At 32.0% G+C, this 19,496-nt stretch overlaps 1 protein-coding gene across 3 annotated transcripts in view; it reads right to left on the bottom strand.

Annotated features, from left to right (window-relative positions):
* Positions 1-19,496, bottom strand: part of LOC139486565 (E3 ubiquitin-protein ligase TRIM9-like) — a 171,872-nt gene that overhangs the window by 133,430 nt on the left and 18,946 nt on the right. The window contains exons 4-5 of one of the 3 annotated variants that reach the window (XM_071271488.1): positions 18,187-18,208; positions 4,115-5,964 (exon numbers count right to left, since the gene is read on the bottom strand). The exons of the other annotated variants lie outside the window; for them this stretch is intronic. Of the exons in view, the coding sequence (XP_071127589.1) occupies positions 18,187-18,208 (22 nt within the window). The 3' untranslated portion in view covers positions 4,115-5,964. Of the gene's footprint in view, positions 1-4,114; positions 5,965-18,186; positions 18,209-19,496 lie in introns of those variants that run through there. 3 annotated transcript variants of the gene reach the window in all.

The raw sequence follows: 19,496 nt of genomic DNA, 5'->3' as shown, positions 1-19,496 counted from the left end.
TCCATCATTGGTTCTTGTCATTGTTGGTTGTAATCTAAAGAGGAATTCTGGCAATATTGTAATCTGTTTTAACACCTATGGTTATGAGGATGGAAACATGGTGCAAAGGTCGATGTTGTTATCCAAAACAACTTGAAACGGCATTGGCAATCGTAGGTTAGATAAAAGGACAATTATAACACCAAGCAACGAAATCAAACATTGTCAAAATGCAGGAAATATCGCGGTAGAAATAACCAAATAACCATCACATGATAAAATAAACTATCCTTCACACGTCAACACTGCGTAGATCGATTACGCTTTCTTAGATAGGAACCCCAGCTCCACTTGGTACTCCTGTCTTGTAACTCATCAAAATGTTGATGACAAGGAGTAAAATGAAACAAAAACAATACCAAGATGTGGTGTCAGACAGACACTTAATTATGGTCCCGTTTTTAAAAATGGTTGCAAGCTCATTATGAGAGGGATTTCATGAAAAGGTCTTTATAACTGTTATAACTCGGATTTGTCGAGGTTTAAATCTCGTGATTTCTAAAAACTTAGAGGAATGGAACCTATTGTAATAAATGATATATAGCTCATCACGATAGTCATGATAGACTCACAAACTAAAAATCAACTCAAGTGTGTATACATGTTATTTTCAAGAAAAGTCCTAAGTGTCTACTTTCTGCTAAATTCAGCGGAGCGGAACCGAACGTGAACTCAATTTGTATCTCATAATATTAGGTTCACATACTAAAGACCAACAATCTAAATGCATTTAGGAAAAATCCGTACATAATTCGTTGTTAAATGATGGAATGATGGAATGATGAAATGATGAACAAGGGTTAAACTACATGGTCCCAATGTTTCTAGGTAGTACATGTATCGATTCATGTATGATTATAACACGAACAGTATTGTAGAGGAACAATGTAATCCTTTTCGAGTCTGAAAATTATGGTTCAAAACATTATGTGAAAATAATGGGTTTTCAGACTAAGTTACAAGTAGATGAACTCAGGTATAATTATACAACGAAAATCTAAAGAAAGGCAAATAAAAATGTATACTTACGCTCCAAACCTACAATAAATAGAAAAACATTGATATTTAATCTATAGAACAGTTACCATGATTGGTATAACAAGTATAAGATAATGCCAATACAGTAAAATTAAATGATATGGACAAATGTAATGTTATTTGGAAAAAAAGATATAGAAATAAGAATGTCACATCACCTTTCAGTCAGGATCCTACTTCGTCAAAATTATCTCCCCATTACGCCAGTTCATTTTCACAATCGTAGAAACGGAAGCCATTGTAGGGATGACGCGCTACCAATTTTGCTCTTGGAAACCGATAAATGTATCCATATTGCACCATTACCATCCTTATATGTCAGTTGTATTTTTAAAGACAAATGTATCAACTAGCTAATGAGCATCAGTTAATTATCTTGTCTGCATTGATTCAACTTAAAACTATTGATTGATCGGTTGTCAGGTGGAATTTTCGAAAATTCATAAACATTTAAAAAAATTCTAAATAAATATTTCGTGGAAGGGCAGACTAGATTTTTTTAGTGTATGAAGACTATAAACTCTAGTTATCACACATAAAAAATTGGAATTTTTCGAAGATATGCATTTTCATCATCCAACTTGAAAGACTGTCGTCAAGTACTTTCAGTTAAAAAATAGCTATTCGAACACACCTTCTCTGTTTTTGTGACTCATTAGATAGGTATTTCACTTGACCTATATAGTTCATCTTTTAGTACTGTGATTTTTCTGTGTTATAACGTCAACCTGTAGCTTTAATGTATAAAAATGATAGAATTTGAAGCGAGACAATGTATGAAATATTCTTGCTTTGTACGATATCAAGACCAAATACTCAACTCAGACACGCCCTACATAAAACGGGGCACTCGATTTTCTCTTTTCGATCAATTGTTACCCATTTTTGGAATTTTTTCTTCAGTCACATAATGGAAGGGCAGACACGAAAATTACTGAAGTAATAGATTGATATGATTTCCGTCCGTGGTAATTTTTTCAAAAAAAATCGGAGGTTATGCATTTTTGTCTTCCAACTTTAAAGATACCCATGTAGTCGACTTGATATCTAATTGTTCTGCTTAACTATGAACTAGATAAATTGAAAACTTATGCAAATGGTGTTTTTAAAATAAAACACCTCGTAATTGAGAAGAAAATTGCAATTTTGTTTGTTTCTATTAACTTTTAAAAATTTTGTCACTATGGTAAACAATACAGTACACATTTATCGCCTTCTCTAACAAAGAGCTTCGATTCTTTTGTTCTATTTCAACCTGGTTTCCGACTGCTTTGAAATACTACATTAAACAAAATTTTCAGCACGCTTCTAGGAAAACGTTCAACAACGATTGTCATTTAATATTTTGATTAAAAATTGTCTGTAATAAATCAGTGAATGGATCATGTTATCATGCATACAGTTATATAACTGGTTAAAATTTTACAATTGTTGTGATTAAATGTGTAGTACTTTTGACCTGTAATACAAATCTAGTCACTCCATCAATGAGGTTCGAATCATTTTCTTATAAACATGTTAACCTTTAACAGGTTGAATTTCTATATTTCCTATACAACTACAGCTTACAATTGGACGTTGTTAAACATACAATTCAAACAACAAATAAACAAATGTATTATTTCAATAATTACGTAAAATGTGACATTCTGATATTAAAGACTAAAACAACAAATGACGAAAATAAAAAGAAGTGACAATACAAATTGATGAAAAAGATATGCAACAGCTAAATGAATGTCCTCAGTCTTACTGAACCGTATCCCAAACATATGTTCAACTGTAATCAATCGAATCATAGGTACTTTATTCATTTGATTTGCACCACGCGGATAGTTACGTCCATTTCCGTCATGGATCTAAGACTATTGTGTTTTGGAAAACTTCATTTGACGGATATTTTCAAAAATGTTTTGTAAATCTGAGGGAAAATGCTGAAAATTTGACTTTTTACCAAATGGAATGGTTGAAATCGTCATGCCCAGTGGAAAATTATTTTGATGTACACATGAATCAAATAATGGCTTTTTATTTTGTTCCGTTGTATGTTGAACTTTGAACCTGAGTTTGATAAAGATTAAGACATATATAAACCTATGTTTGAGAGTCGAACGTCATCAACATAATTTAGTGAAAGCGACTGATTAATATATAACAAACACCAACTGATGTTTGTATTTAAAGCAGTGAGTTCAAATCACATAAAGGAAACACCATATACTCGTTAATTGTAATGTTAGGCTGAAACACTTATACGGCAAAGATGACCCATGATTCTGCTCCTTTGAATTGTGTTATAATTTGTTATGACGGGCCAAATTATACAGTTAGGGATTTGCTCATTTACTTAATTAGATATCTGGTTGATAGTTGTCCAATTGTCAATCATACCACATTGTTATATTTTTACATTAGGTGGTATGGGTGTCTTCCTCCATCTTTGATTGTACAAAACAGAGAGCCAAAGGTCCAGATTTTGCATCAAGTTAGCAAAATTTGATGCAGGAATGCAGATGTTTAATGTACATTTTCATTTAAAAGTACCGATTTATAAGAATATAACTTCTAAATATTGATATCTTTGCAAATGTTAATTATTTTTTTTTTATTTTTGGTTGTTTTTATTTATTTTTTTTAAATTAGCATTTTAAGAGGAGGTAACTCTAAAAAAAGTGCATTTTCTGAGGGATTCTGTATGGAATTTTCCTATTTTGTATTTTAGCCGGAAAAAACTTACGGTGACCCTATCTTTTCTTTTGGTATTCTCAAAGCAGTGTCTGAAAGCTATCTATTCCTGAAGTATTTAACAATTCTATTATTTTGTTTAGTTTTTAATCACAAAATGGTGATTTTTCCTGTATAATCCGTACAAAATGTGTCATTTGGTCCCGTCCTGTAGCTTGTGAAAATGTGCGGTGACCTATCATTTTTATTATATTTTTCAACATGTATCAATAGATACAACAATTTGGCAAAGTATCAACAAATTCTAACATTTTTATTTTAGTCTCCCATACCACCTTAAGCAATCTCGTCGTTTTTTTCTTCTTTTTTTTTTTGTTAATCGAAAATTTGATGCAATTAAGCTCCATGTGTTTTGTCTTTTTAAAATCGCCGCCATATAGCATTTTTGTGCTATTGACATGTGAAGCAACCAACAATTAATCAATCTGTTTTTTAATTTGTTAGTGTTATGATATTTTAATTTTCACGTTAATCATCTTTACCTAATGTGTTGTGTATGGCCCAAACAGACGTTACATAATTGGGTTGTTCACCATTTATATTTGTTTACAAGAAATGTTTACAAATCAGTGAAGCAATTTTGATATTGATGGAAAGATAATTTGTTGTATGCGACGCAATACGATTTTGCATGATTGGGCTGTTTATCATTTATACTTGTTCACACAAATGTTATCAAATGACTAGATCAATCATTGAAATTGATGAAATGGTTACAACTGGATCATAATCTACGACGGTTCAAAATTTAAATTTTGACTGTGTTCTTAAAGTTTCAGTAGTAACCAGATATACAGAAAAAAAGCTATTCAGACATCGATATATTGGTGTTTATAGATGTTCCTTGGAGTTGTTGTATACATAGTTTGAATTTATGAACAGCATCCTCTTACTTCGTAAACTAATCTTAAATAATATTCGGTTTGATTTTCGAAAGAGTTAGGAGAAAAATCCGGACAAAGAAAAGACATTTAACAGTCTATGTGGCATTTCAATTTGTATACTATTTTTGGTAAATTTGTACAAAAGATCACGACAGGTCAAAATTTATCATTGGTTCTTTTTATTGTTGGCTATAATCTAAAAGTTATTGATTGACAATAACTATTGTCATGATGAGTTATTGTCATGATGGAAACCTGATGCAAAGGTTATTGTTGTTATCCAAAAAAAAAATGAGACTGCATTGGTAATCGTAGGATAAATAAAAAACGCAATTATAAGGCAAAGCAATGGAATCACACAAAATACAGCCAATAGCCCGGAAGACATAAATATCAACATGATAAGATAAACTGGTCCTTACATGTTAATACTGCCTGGATTTATACTAGTTTTTTAAATAGGTGTTCAGCTCTATTTTGTATTCCTGCCGTGCAACTCATTAAATTAAAGATGACAAAGGATAACAAAAACAATATATTGATGTGTCACAATGACATGTATGGCCTCGTTTTCAAACACGATTGCAAATTCAATATGAGAAGGACTTTACAAAATAGTCTTAATAACTGTTATTATATCGAATTTATTAAAGCTCAAATCATAGCTTTGATTTCGGCAAAAATCAGAGGAATGGAACCTAATGTATACATGATCTGTAACTCATCACAATAGACTCAAATGATAGACTCACAAACTAAAAATCAACTCAAAATATTTCAACTCGTTTAGGAACCAAACGTATATACACAATGTACATGTTATTTTAACGATCTCTTAAGCATAGCGATTAATTTCTGCCAAAATTAACGGAGCGGAACCAAACGTTAACCAATCTGTAGCTTACCCTATTAGATTCACATACTAAATACCAACAGTTTGTAAATGTGTTTAGGAAACAATCGTCTATAGTGTGTTGTCGAATGATGGAACGATGGAATAACGAAGAAAGGTTTAACTACATGGTCTCAATGTTTCTCAGTAGTACATGTATCAATTTATTGATGATTATACCATGAACAGTAAAATTGAGGAACACTGTAATCTCGTCGGGATCTACAAATTAGGGTCCAATACATTATGTGCAAAAAAAATGTATTTTCAGACCTAGTTACAAGCAGATAACAGACTAACTCAGATATAATTATATAACGAAAATCTTACGAATGGCAAATAAAAATGTATACTTACAAAGAATCTCTACAATAAATAGAAAAAAAAAACATTAATCGTTATAAAATGTACAAGATAATGCAATTACAGTAAAATTAAATGATATGGACAAATTTAATATTATTTGGAAAAAAAATATAGAATGTCAAAATCATCTTTGAAATACTAAATTAAACAAGATTTTTCAGCGCGCTTCTAGGAAAACGTTCAACAACGATATTCATTCAATATTTACAATTGTTGTGATTAAATCAGTGTAGTACTTTGGACCTGTTATACAAATCTAGTCACTCTCATCAAAGTTGAGGTTTGAATCACTTTCTTATAAATATGTTTACTTTAACAGGTTGAATTTCGATATTTTCTATACAACTACAGCTCACAATTGGACGTTGTTAAACATACGATTCAACTAACAAATAAACAAATGTATTATTCAATAATGACGTGAAATGTGACATTCTGATATTAAAGACTAAGACAACAAATGACGAAAATAAAAAGAAGTGACAATACAAATTGATGAAAAAGATATACAACAGCAAAACGAATATCCTCAGTCTGACTGAACCGTATTCCAAACATAATTAAAAGAAGAGGGACGAAAAATACCAAAGGGACAGTCAAACTCATAAATCTAAAACAAACTGACAACGCCATGGCTAAAAATGAAAAAGACAAACAATAAAACAATAGTACATATAACACAACATAGAAAACTAAAGAATAAACAACACGAACCCCACCAAAAACTAGGGCTGATCTCAGGTGCTCCGGAAGGGTAAGCAGATCCTGCTCAACATGTGGCACCCGTCGTGTTGCTTATGTGATTACAAATCCGGTAAATAGTCTAATTCGGTAGGTCACATTCATGAAAGGGAAGGGAATTGTAGTTACGACCTAAAGAACATATCCGATATCATTTGTTAAACGGTTATTCCATAACGGTCAACCAACTCGTGATGGCGTCCGTAAAATTTACGAAGGGATGATTTCAACTTCACCATTTGGAACTCTTGGTTTAATAGCTTCCTTGTGAGCAGTAACCCTCTATCAAGAAAATCATGATAGGAAATTCAAGCACGGGAATATCGTATCAATTGGGAGATATATAACCCGTATGCAGGTGCTGCTGGAATGTTGCTACTTAGAATTGGAAAGTTCACAATTGGAAAGCTGAAATCATCTCTTTTGTCGTAAAGTTTTGTTTTCAACCGACCTTCATTGTCAATTTCTAGATGTAAGTCAAGATATTAAGCCGACTTAACTGTATCTGTAGTATCCTTTATCTCCAATTCGATGGGATAGATGCATTCCACATAGTCACCAAATTTTGAATTGTTTAGTGAAAGAACGTCATCTATATAGCGGAAAGTAGAGTTAAAGGATATTGCTAACTGCTCGACAGTCTGTTGAAAAACACGTCCTCCGAACGTTACAAATAAGTTGTCAATCAAGAAATCAAGCATCTTGATAATATCGGTTTCAGAGAATTTTTTGTTTGAATCAGAGTGATTTATCTTCTCCCTAAGACAAGATACTTGTATCTACGTTTGCCATTCTTTTTTATGACACTTTTTTACAACACTCTAGTCAATCATATCATATGGCAAAATCAAGGGTACTTTATTCATATGATTTGCATCACGTGACTATGGCCCTTTTGATTAAATTACTTCCCCTAGTTTAAGATTAAAATTTTAAATTATATTATATTTTGTGGATAATCCAGTCCATTTCCGTCATGGATCTAAAACTAATGTGTTTTTGGAAAACTTACTTTGACGGATATTTACAAAAATGTTGTGTAAATCTAAGGGAAAATTTGAAAATTAAACTTTTTACAAAATGGGAAGGTTGAATTCATCATGTTTGGAAAAGAACGTGGACGAAAACTTAAGAAAGCAGGTTTGTTAAAAGTTATTTAGCTTTAAAATTCAACCTACAATGTGTTTCCCTATATGCGGACAAATCATGAACAATATCTTCTTGTATCTTGATTCTGTTCTGAACCTTGCGTTTCTAAGATTTTTAGCTATTTCACATGACAGCAGTTATTAGTCGATTACGCGTCCGATTTTCAAACTGAAAAGAATGAAAGTTTTCAAAGAAGTCAAATGAATGTTCTTTTGAACACTAAAAGAACCCTAAAAACTGTACAATTCACCTTTTTTTGAACAAATTGTTGTAACAGCATATGGAGGGGCATATTGGCATTTTCAATTAAGGAGCAAATATAATGCTATTGTAATGGCTGCCGTTATGATGAGGCAAAATGGCCGCTTTGAAAATAAGCAAAATTTTGCCATACGTTCCGCCTTCTTAAATCAGTAGTTTACTCGGTTATGATAAAGGATGCCATGCCTCTATAGAATGATTATTTAGAAAAAAATCACGTTAAAGTCATCAAATTTATATATGTCAGTGCAACGCAGGAAATAATACTATACGTAGTGATTTGAAGAGCCTTTATGCTCTTCATTTCCTGTGACATAATAGATTTTGTTTATCAATGTGTGGTTTAAAATATGTAGGATTAACGGATTTTGTTAAGCGAACGTTTTAAATTTTGTATCATCTGACGAAAACATAAGAAGCCATAAACACAATACTCAATTTAGAAATTCCAACCAATTAAACCGTTCAAAAAAATAAACGACAATCGAATTAATGAACTAAAATTAAATCAGCTTCGAAACTGCTAACTGCACGCAACTAGTTTCCTTTTAAAAGTCAATATGAGAACACAACACCTGGTCAATCATTCTGTATTGAAACGAAGAAAGCTTTATTTGTTTTTGAAAAAATAATAATCTGGTTAAATCCATCATTGGTTCTTGTCATTGTTGGTTGTAATCTAAAGGGGAATTCTGGCAATATTGTAATCTGTTTTAACACCTATGGTTATGAGGATGGAAACATTGCGCAATATTCAATGTTGTTATCCTAAACAACTTGTGACGGCATTGGCAATCATAAGTTAAATAAAAGGACAATTATAAGACCAAACAATGAAATCAAACATTGTCAAAATGCAGCAAATATCGCGGTTGAAATAACAATCAACATGATAAAATAAACTATCCCTCACACGTTAACATTGCGTGGATTGATTACGATTTCTAAGTTAGGTACTCTAGCTCCACTTGATACTCCTGTTTTGTAACTCATCAAAATGTAGATGATAAAGAGTAAAATGAAACAAAAACAATACCAAGATGTGGAGTCAGACAAACTTAATTATGGTCCCGTTTTCAAAACAATTGCAAGCTCATTATGAGAAGGATTTCACGAAAAGGTCTTTATAAATGATATAACTAGGATTTGTCGAGGCTTGAATCCCGTGATTTCTGAAAAAATGAGGAATGAAACCGAATGTAATACATGATCTATAGCTCATCACAATAGACTCACAAACTAAAAATCAAATAAAAAATTGAATGCGTTTAGGAACAAAGTGTATATACATGTTATTTTCACGAAAAGTCCTTAGTGCCTAATTTCTGCCAAAATCAGCAGAACAGAACAAAACGTGAACTCAATTTGTATCTTATCATATAAGGTTCACATACTAAAGACCAACAGTCTGTAAATGCGTTTAGAAAAAACAATCCGTACAGAGTTCGTTGTGAAATGATGGAATGATGGAATGACGAACAAGGATAAGTTACATGGTCCTCAGGTATTATTAGACAACATAAATCTAAAAAAGGCAAATAAAAATATATACTTAGGTCAAAGCCCTACATTAAAAAGAAAACATTGATATTTAATCTATAGAACAGTTACCATGATTGATATAAAATGTATAAGATAATGCCAATACAACAAAATGAAATGATATGGAAAAATGTAATGTAATTTGGAAAAATGTAATGTAATTTGGAAAAATGTAATGTAATTTGGAAAAATTTAATATAATTTGGAAAAAAAAGATGTAGATATTAAACAAAATTTCCTCGCACGCTTCAAGAAAAAAACGTTCATCAACGATAATCATTAAATATTTTAAAGAAAAAACTGTCTGTAATCAATCAGTGAATGGATCATGTTTAATATTTTAAATACAAATATATAACTGGTTAAAATTTGACCAATCTTGTGATTAAATGAGTGTAGAACTTTAGACCTGTAATACAAATCCAGTCACTGCCATCAGCAGTGAGGTTTGAACCATTTCCTTATAAACCTCTGAACCTTTAACATGTTAAATTTCTATATTTTCGATACAGTTCACAATTGGACTTTGTTCACATAAGATTCAACTAACAAATAAAAAAATGTATAATTCAATAATGAAGTGAAATGTGGCATTCTGATATTAAAGACTAAGACAACAAATTACGAAAACAAACAGAAGTGACAATACAAATAGATGAAAAAGATATACCACAGCTTAACGAATATCCTCAGTCTTATTGAACCGTATTCAAACATAAGTTCAATTCTAGTCAATCGAATCATATGGCAAAATCAAGGGTACGTAATTACTATGATTTGCACCACGTAAATTTGGCCCTTTTATTAAAATTACTTCCTTTAGTTTAAGATTAAACTTATTAATTATACCAAATTTGCGGATAACATGGTCCTTTTCCACCATGGATCTACTATTAATGTGTTTTGGAAAACTTCCTTTGTCGGATATTTACAAAACTGTTGTGTATTTCTAAGGGAAAATGCTAAAAAATTGACTTTTTACAAATTAGGAAGATTGAAACCATCATGTTTTTAAAAGAAATTGCCGAAAACGTATGTTAAAAATTATTTAGCTTTAAAATTCAACCTTCAAGGTGTTTCCCTGTATGCGGAAAAATCATGAGCAATATCTTCTTGTATCTTGATCTCTGTTTTAAACCTTCCGTTTCTACGATTTGTAGCTATTTTATTTAGAAATTATCAATCGATTACGCCGATTTTCAAACAAAAAAAAAGCAGAAAGTTTTCAAATTAGTAAATGTTCCTTTGAACACAAACAGAAGCCTAAAAACTGTACAATTCACCTATATGCGGACAACTTGTTGATACAGCATATGAATTGGCATATTGGCCATTTTAATTAAGAGTCATATAAAATACTATTGTAATGGCTGCCGTCATGATAAGGCAAAATGGCAACTATGCAAATTAGCAAAATACCCCAATTTTTGCCATATGCTCCACCTTCTTAAGTCAGTAGTTTACTCGGTTATGACAAAGGATGCAATGCCTGTATAGAAAGATTATTTAGAAAAATTTACGTTCATGTCATCAAATTAATATATGTCAGTACATCGTCGGCAATAATACTATACTTAGTGATTTGAAGAGCCTTTTCGCCCTTCATATCCTGTGACATAATATAAAAATGTGATGCCTCATTTACTGTGTTTATCATCCAATCAATGTATGGTTTAAGATATAAAGGACCAACCGGGTTTGTTAAGATGTGTAAGACTAACAGGTTTTAGATGTGTGGGACCAACGGGGTTTTGTTAAGATATGTATGACCAACGGGGTTTTGTTAAGATATGTAGGACCAACAGGGTTTAAGATATATACGACCAACGGTTTTTAAAATATGTAGGACCAACGGGGTTTTGTTAAGATATATAGGACCAACGGGTTTTGTTAAGATATGTAGGACCAACAGGGTTTTGTTAAGATATGTAGGACCAACGGGGTTTTGTTAAGATATGTAGGACCAACAGGGTTTTGTTAAGATATGTAGGACCAACGGGGTTTTGTTAAGATATGTTAGACCAACAGGGTAATGTTAAGATTTGTAGGACCAACGGGGTTTTGTTAAGCTATATAGAAACAACGGGGCTTTTGTTTAGATATGTAGGACCAACAGGGTTTAACATAGGTAGGACCAACGGGGATTAAGATATGTAGGACCAACCGGGTTTTGTTAAGATATGTAGGACCAACGTGGTTTTGTTAAGTTATGTAGTACCAACGGGGTTTTGTAAAGATATGTAGGACCAACGGGTTTTTGTTAAGTTATGTAGGACCAACGGGGTTAAAGATATTCAGGACCAACGGGTTTTTTTGTTAAGATGTGTAGAACCAACGTGGTTAAAGATATGTAGGACCAACGGGGTTTTGTTAAGATATGTAGGACCATCGGGGTTTTGTGAAGATATGTAGGACCAACGGGGTTTTGTTAAGATATGTAGGACCAACGGGGTTTTGTTAAGATATGTAGGACCAATGGGGTTTTGTTAAGATATGTAGGACCAACGGGGTTTTGTTAAGATATGTAGGACCAAGGGGGTTTTGTTAAGATATGTAGGACCAACGGAGTTTTGTTAAGATATGTAGGACCAACGGGGTTTTGTTAAGATATATAGAACCAACGGAGTTTTGTTAAGATATGTAGGACCAATGAGGTTTTGTTAAGATATGCAGGACCATCCGGGTTTTGTTAAGATATGTAGGACCAACGGGGTTTTGTTAAGATATGTAGGACCAACGGGGCTTTGTTAAGATATGTAGGACCAACGGGGTTTTGTTAAGATATGTAGGACCAACGGGGTTTTGTTAAGATATATAGAACCAACGGAGTTTTGTTAAGATATGTAGGACCAACGGGGTTTTGTTAAGATATATAGAACCAACGGAGTTTTGTTAAGATATGTAGGACCAACGGGGTTTTGTTAAGATATATAGAACCAACGGAGTTTTGTTAAGATATGTAGGACCAACGGGGTTTTGTTAAGATATATAGAACCAACGGAGTTTTGTTAAGATATGTAGGACCAACGGGGTTTTGTTAAGATATGTAGGACCATCGAGGTTTTGTTAAGATATGTAGGACCAACGGGGTTTTGTTAAGATATATACGACCAACGGGGTTTTGTTAGAATATGTAGCACCAACGAGGTTTTGTTAAGATATGTAGGACCAACGGGCTTTTGTTAAGATATATAGAACCAACGGAGTTTTGTTAAGATATGTAGGACCAACGGGGTTTTGTTAAGATATGTAGGACCAACGGGTTTTTGTTAAGATATGTAGGACCAACGGGGTTTTGTTAAGATATATAGAACCAACGGAGTTTTGTTAAGATATGTAGGACCAACGGGGTTTTGTTAAGATATGTAGGACCAACGGGGTTTTGTTAAGATATGTAGGACCAACGGGGTTTTGTTAAGATATATAGAACCAACGGAGTTTTGTTAAGATATGTAGGACCAACGGGGTTTTGTTAAGATATGTAGGACCAACGGGGTTTTGTTAAGATATGTAGGACCAACGGAGTTTTAAATTGTTTAAATCATCCGACGAAAACATAAAAAGCCACACACTCAATTTAGAAATTCCAACTAATCAAACCTTTCACAAAAATAAACCACAATTAATGAAATTGATGAATTAAAAAAAATCAGGTTTAAACTGCAAACAGCACGCAACTAGTTTCCTCGATCTACACGAAGAAATATTAGGGATATTCGAATATCACAGTTTGAAAATAATTTAGAAATACAAAAAGTGGCTTTTTTCTATTTTTTTTTCTTATTCATGGATTAACAGGCATTATACATATTCATCCATTATCACTGTACTATTATGCATATTTTAGGGGCCAGCTGAAGGACACCTACGGGTGCGGGAATTCTCGCTACATTGAAGACCCATTGGTTGCCTTCGGCTGTTGTTTGCTCTATGGTCGGGTGGTTGTCGCTTTGACATATTCACCATTTCCTTTCTCAATTTTATTGCACACAATTAAGCTAGCCATAGAAAAATCCCAATCAAGCAAATGGGAGAAAAAAAAAACAATACGATACAACATTACAGAATAAATTATATAAGTATCACATTTTCAATGGGTAAAGATATTTGGAATTACAGTACAAGCATATCAATACATCAATACGTAATTTCATTAAGTGACTTTAACCTAGGAGTTCAAGTATATATTTTGTTCATTCACACACATTATTTTTTTGGGGTTCAAATATGCTATATAAAGTCAAATCGTCTTTTTTAAAATCGTAAGTCTCTCTATATGAGGCTTTTTATCTTGCATCTTTGTCGTGTGTACTATTGTTTTTCTGTTTGTCTTTTTCATTTTTAGCCATGGAGTTGTCAGTTTGTTTTAGATTTATGAGTTTGACTGTCCCTTTGGTATCTTTCGTCCCTCTTTTGATATATTCTTTGCCAGTAAAGTGACTATCATAGATTATAGTTTCCATATGGGCTAAAAGTAACAATATCCACATTCATTGGAAGATCAATATGTGTTGCTTCATAAATTCAAACATTCAGATAGAACCATATTGATTTCTACTACAATATGACAAACCACCCACAGTGGATATTCTTTAGTTTCTGGCACTTTCTTGCACTGTAAAAGCTTCATTCTTAAAAGTCAATATGTGTAGATAAAACCCTGTCAATCATTCGGTATTGAAATGAACAAAGTTTTTATTGTTTTTGACAAATTTAAAAACACAATTATGTATTGTTTTTGCAATTTCAAACATTTTTATCTCAAAATTTTGATCATCTGCAATTTCAACTGAACTTTACCTTGGTTTAAAATTGTATTATGCATGACTTTTGAACCTTTGTTTGACTTGTAAAAAATGGCCATTGTTATCTTATAGTTCGCTTCTGTGTTTGTTGCATTTTAGTGTTTCTGTTTTGTCGTTGTTCTCCTCTTATATAAAAAAAAGAGACAAGAGACCGAAAAAAACACAGAAATAAACACCTAATGGTCACCGTACGGAATTTAACAATAAGCAAAGCCCATACCGCTATAAAAGGCCCGGAAATGACTATGTAAAACAATCCAAACGAGAAAACTACAAAGTTGAAAAGCATTGAGGACCAAAACTTCCAAAAAATTGTGCCAAATATAGGGTTTTCTGCCTAAGATAAGAACATCCTTATCATTTAGAATAATTCATACTTTTGCAACCAGTATTTTTTATAGAATGACTATACATGTATAAAAGATATAAATGATAAAACCTGCGACTGACTACAAAATAACAACTGATAGATACATATCCTATCACAAGCATATAAAAATTCACAGCCGCGTTAGCCAAATCGATAAACGCACAAATTTAAGTGACGTCACATTGAAATTTCGAAAAATTTCCAAAAAAATAGAATAGAATTAGCATAAAATTCAAGATTGGGTTTGTAATGTTGATATAACACTTATTAATAACAATAAAAAATACAATACTAATAAATATAAAATTGTGGGAGCAATTAGATAATTAATTTGATATCAAGCTATATCGGTATTTCTCTAAAGCAAACTGTAAACCAAATATATCGTATCAATTTAGTTGAACCAAATGAACTGGATGACTAATTATCTCTACCATAACACACGAAAACAGTAAAAAAAAATAAGATTTACAACTACAAACGATAAAACATTTGACAAAATCCGATTAGAATAGTAAATATTACCACAACATAGTACCGTTACAACTTATACGTCTTATAGCAATGCGAATTCACACTCAGCAAAACAGTCACAATCGGGTATAAGTCAAGTTCGTTAATTAAACGCTAAAGAATATATGTATATCAAAAAGAAAAACAGCTGGTATTTTTCCTCTTTCAGTGTTGAATCCTATAGATTGTAAACTTTTTAGTGATATTTCAATCCAATGAAATTGTTAGAATGTCGGTTTAAAAAAATTCACATTTACCAAATATTACGATTCCCATCACTGTCTTTGCCATACTGCCTTCCGTCTTTGCTTTCATTCATGTATTCAACCAAAATATGTGTCAGGTAGTTAACTTACCACCAAGATAGCTACCTAAGTTCTACAGTACGGTAAACAGATTATCTTTCATGGTCATGTGGTTGTTATAATGTGTCAGGTAGTTAACTTACCACCACGATAGCTACCTAAGTTCTACAGTACGGTAAACAGATTATCTTTCATGGTCTGGGGTTGTTATAATGTGTCAGGTAGTTAACTTACCACCACGATAGCTACCTAAGTTCTACAGTACGGTAAACAGATTATCTTTCATGGTCATGTGGTTGTTATTATGTGTCAGGTAGTTAACTTACCACCACGATAGCTACCTAAGTTCTACAGTACGGTAAACAGATTATCTTTCATGGTCATGTGGTTGTTATTATGTGTCAGGTAGTTAACTTACCACCAAGATAGCTACCTAAGTTCTACAGTACGGTATACAGATTATCTTTCATGGTCATGTGGTTGTTATTATGTGTCAGGTAGTTAACTTACCACCACGATAGCTACCTAAGTTCTACAGTACGGTAAACAGATTATCTTTCATGGTCATGTGGTTGTTATTATGTGTCAGGTAGTTAACTTACCACCACGATAGCTACCTAAGTTCTACAGTACGGTAAACAGATTATATTTCATGGTCATGGGGTTGTTATTATGTGTCAGGTAGTTAACTTACCACCACGATAGCTACCTAAGTTCTACAGTACGGTAAACAGATTATCTTTCATGGTCATGGGGTTGTTATAATGTGGGTGGGAACTTTTCTTAGAAACAACTTTGTAACATGCCCTCTTACAACATTGTTTACAAGACTTTAATACTAATATTTCTAGTAGACCTTATATTGAAAACAACAAATGTCTTTCTTATCTAGGTGCATCACAGCTCGTTTACACCAGGGAACAGTTCCCATTATGCATTAAGCAGGTGAAGATATCAGACTGTGACAAATATCTGTTGAAATAGACAGGTCTCACTTATAAACTAAATGTTTAAGTAGTTGTCTTATATCAGGTACAATTAATTATTTAATGATTTTATACTTATACTTACAGATTAGGTGGTTTTCTGAAAAAAAACAATATAATTATACTTAGTATAAAAGTGACATCTAACATCTACGTATTCCAACATCAATCCGAATTAAGATAGCAAACAATCTTATTCGGTAAACTCCGTATACATACTATAAGTATTTTATTGTAATTATATTACACAATGTTGATCACATGATGCTAGTATTACTAGACTTTTAATTGCTTTACATCAATCCAATACTGCACAAATATTGTGAAATATTGAAACATAAAGAACACCAATAAATAAATATGCTGCAGTTTATGCCACTAATATATATCAAATAGAAATAAAATTGATTGTAATACTACAGTATATGGTACAGTAAATGATAAACTATGTCTTGGACCTATGATCAGTCCCTGGGCTGTCCACTTTCTATAAGAGGTGACAGGATGTGCCGTTGGAAAAGGTTTTCTTTTCAAACTTGATTATATGTGAATAGGTTGGGAAAACTATCAGAAATATATGATAAGGTCAATAAAGTTCCTACAACTTCGTCTGTCATCTTTATTGGTGTTCATGGCTGTGTTTAATCAACCATTTGTTTTTAATTTTTGGCACTTTTGGTTTTCTACTGTAACATTATACACCAAACGAAACCCAAACAATACGGGAAAAGGTAACATTTTAACCTACGCAGTATATGAAAATAAAATGAAATTTAAATTATGTAAAAAGGTTGGGGTAACAGAAACCAAGCGGTACCCCCTATCAATTAAATATTAGAGTGTGCACCAGCCCCCGAGGATCGGTCGATCATATTGCTCCTTTAACTCAAGATCTGTTTTGTTTATAAACATTATTTCAACTATAAAATATAATGAATACATTTGTGTTTATGTCAGATACTCGAATATATAAGTATGTACTGGTGTTAATAATGTTTTAGTGAACAAGTGAAAATGTTAATGCAAGATATTCTTTGCTATCATCTTATAATAATTGTATTTTCATACCCCGTATGAGAACACATTTTATGAAAAAAAAACCATTGAATATTACGGTACAATTCTTTGAAACAGCATCACTGTAGCAATACAAAACATAGAAACGATAGAACAGTTCAAACAAAGTTATCATAATTTCTTGTTTCTAAACTAAAAATGTAATTATCAGATGAAGTTTGTCTACTTTTAAAAAATTAATATAGATATTTGTCTTGTATATCTGACATTTACAAAATATGTTCATGAAACGATTTTGTATGTTTTTCGCCATTTGTTTTTGCATAAAAAGTTGTATGTATGTCAACGTATATATTATATTATTGTTCAATTTTGAGTTATTCAGAGGGCATCGGGGGAGATTATTAATGTTCTTACTGATTTTACCCTCTTTAGATAAAGTATGTATTATTATTAAATTATATCACATTTATGTATTCATTCAATATGACTTTTTCAGTATATTTTTCCTTAATAAATTTGAATATGAGTACTTACTCAGAAGTTATTTCTGTCCTGAAATGTACACAATTTAGAGTTAAAATTATGTTTGTACATCAAAATACATATCAAAGAACCTTACACAAAACTATAAATTATAGACACACACATTTTTGTTTTGTAAAAGTATGGTCTATTGCTATTTATACCCACCGATGTGATCATACCATTTATAGTTTATTTAAGGGACGACATCAAAAGATCGATGTAGGATAAAAAAAAAAAAACTTAAATCAAATTCTGCAAGTTTTGTATATCTAAAATCGATTTATATACATATATCCCTATTGTTAAATCAATGTTTCCCACATTAAGTTAAGAGGGGGGTTGGGGGTTCAGTGAAAAAACTATGTGAATTAAGTTTCTTATCCTACGTTGAACTTTTGATGTCGTCCGTTACGAGTTACAGGTAAATAAATTTAAAAATACAAAGCATTCGGATAATACATCCTTCTCCTTAATTAATAAACATTGATAAACATAATAAGATTAGATAACTAAAATAAAAGTTTGGATTGAAACAGTTACTAGTAGCTCATTTGGAAAGCACCATATAATACTTTGCAGTAGCCAGTACTGCGGTATTGGCATGAAAATACGGATTTTTTGTGTTATTAAATTTGCTGTTACAAAATGTTAAAAAATATTATAAATTAAGGAATGTATCTCCCTCATGCAAAGCTCTGATTCCTTTCACGGATATGGCTATACTTTTTTGGAATTTTTGGATTATAGCTCTACATCTTTTATATAAGCTTTAGATTTTACATATTTTGGCCACGAGCATCACTGAAGAGACATTATTTGTCGAAATGCGCATCTGGTGCAGAAAAATTGGTACCGTTAATGTTATTATATTGAAAAATGGATCAAGAGACTGTCTTTAATGTCATTTAAGTCTACCAAAAACTTAAGATGTTTGTTATGCACAAAATCCAAAATGTAATGTGCAATAACAAAACTTGTTTAAAATCACTGTATTGAGACTAGAAAATTTAAGAAAAGTCAACGTGAACTATCATATAGAAATAAAAGGATGTGTTATGCTTGTCAATAAAACAGCTATTCATCATAGTTCAAATGATGGAGAGAAAATCCCCATGTTGTTCAATGTTTCTTTTATAATGATGGAGACATACTCCCCATGCTGTTCAATGTTTCTGTTATAATGATGGAGACATAATCTCCATGTTGTTCAATGTTTCTGTTATAATGATGGAGACGAAATCCCCATGTTGTTCAATGTTTCTGTTATAATGATGAAGAGAAAATCCCCATGTTGTTCAATGTTTCTGTTATAATG

Source organism: Mytilus edulis, chromosome 8, assembly GCF_963676685.1.
Source record: "Mytilus edulis chromosome 8, xbMytEdul2.2, whole genome shotgun sequence".
NCBI lineage: Eukaryota > Metazoa > Mollusca > Bivalvia > Mytilida > Mytilidae > Mytilus > Mytilus edulis.
Note: the sequence above shows the minus strand (reverse complement) of the source record. Positions and strands in the feature narration are given on the sequence as shown.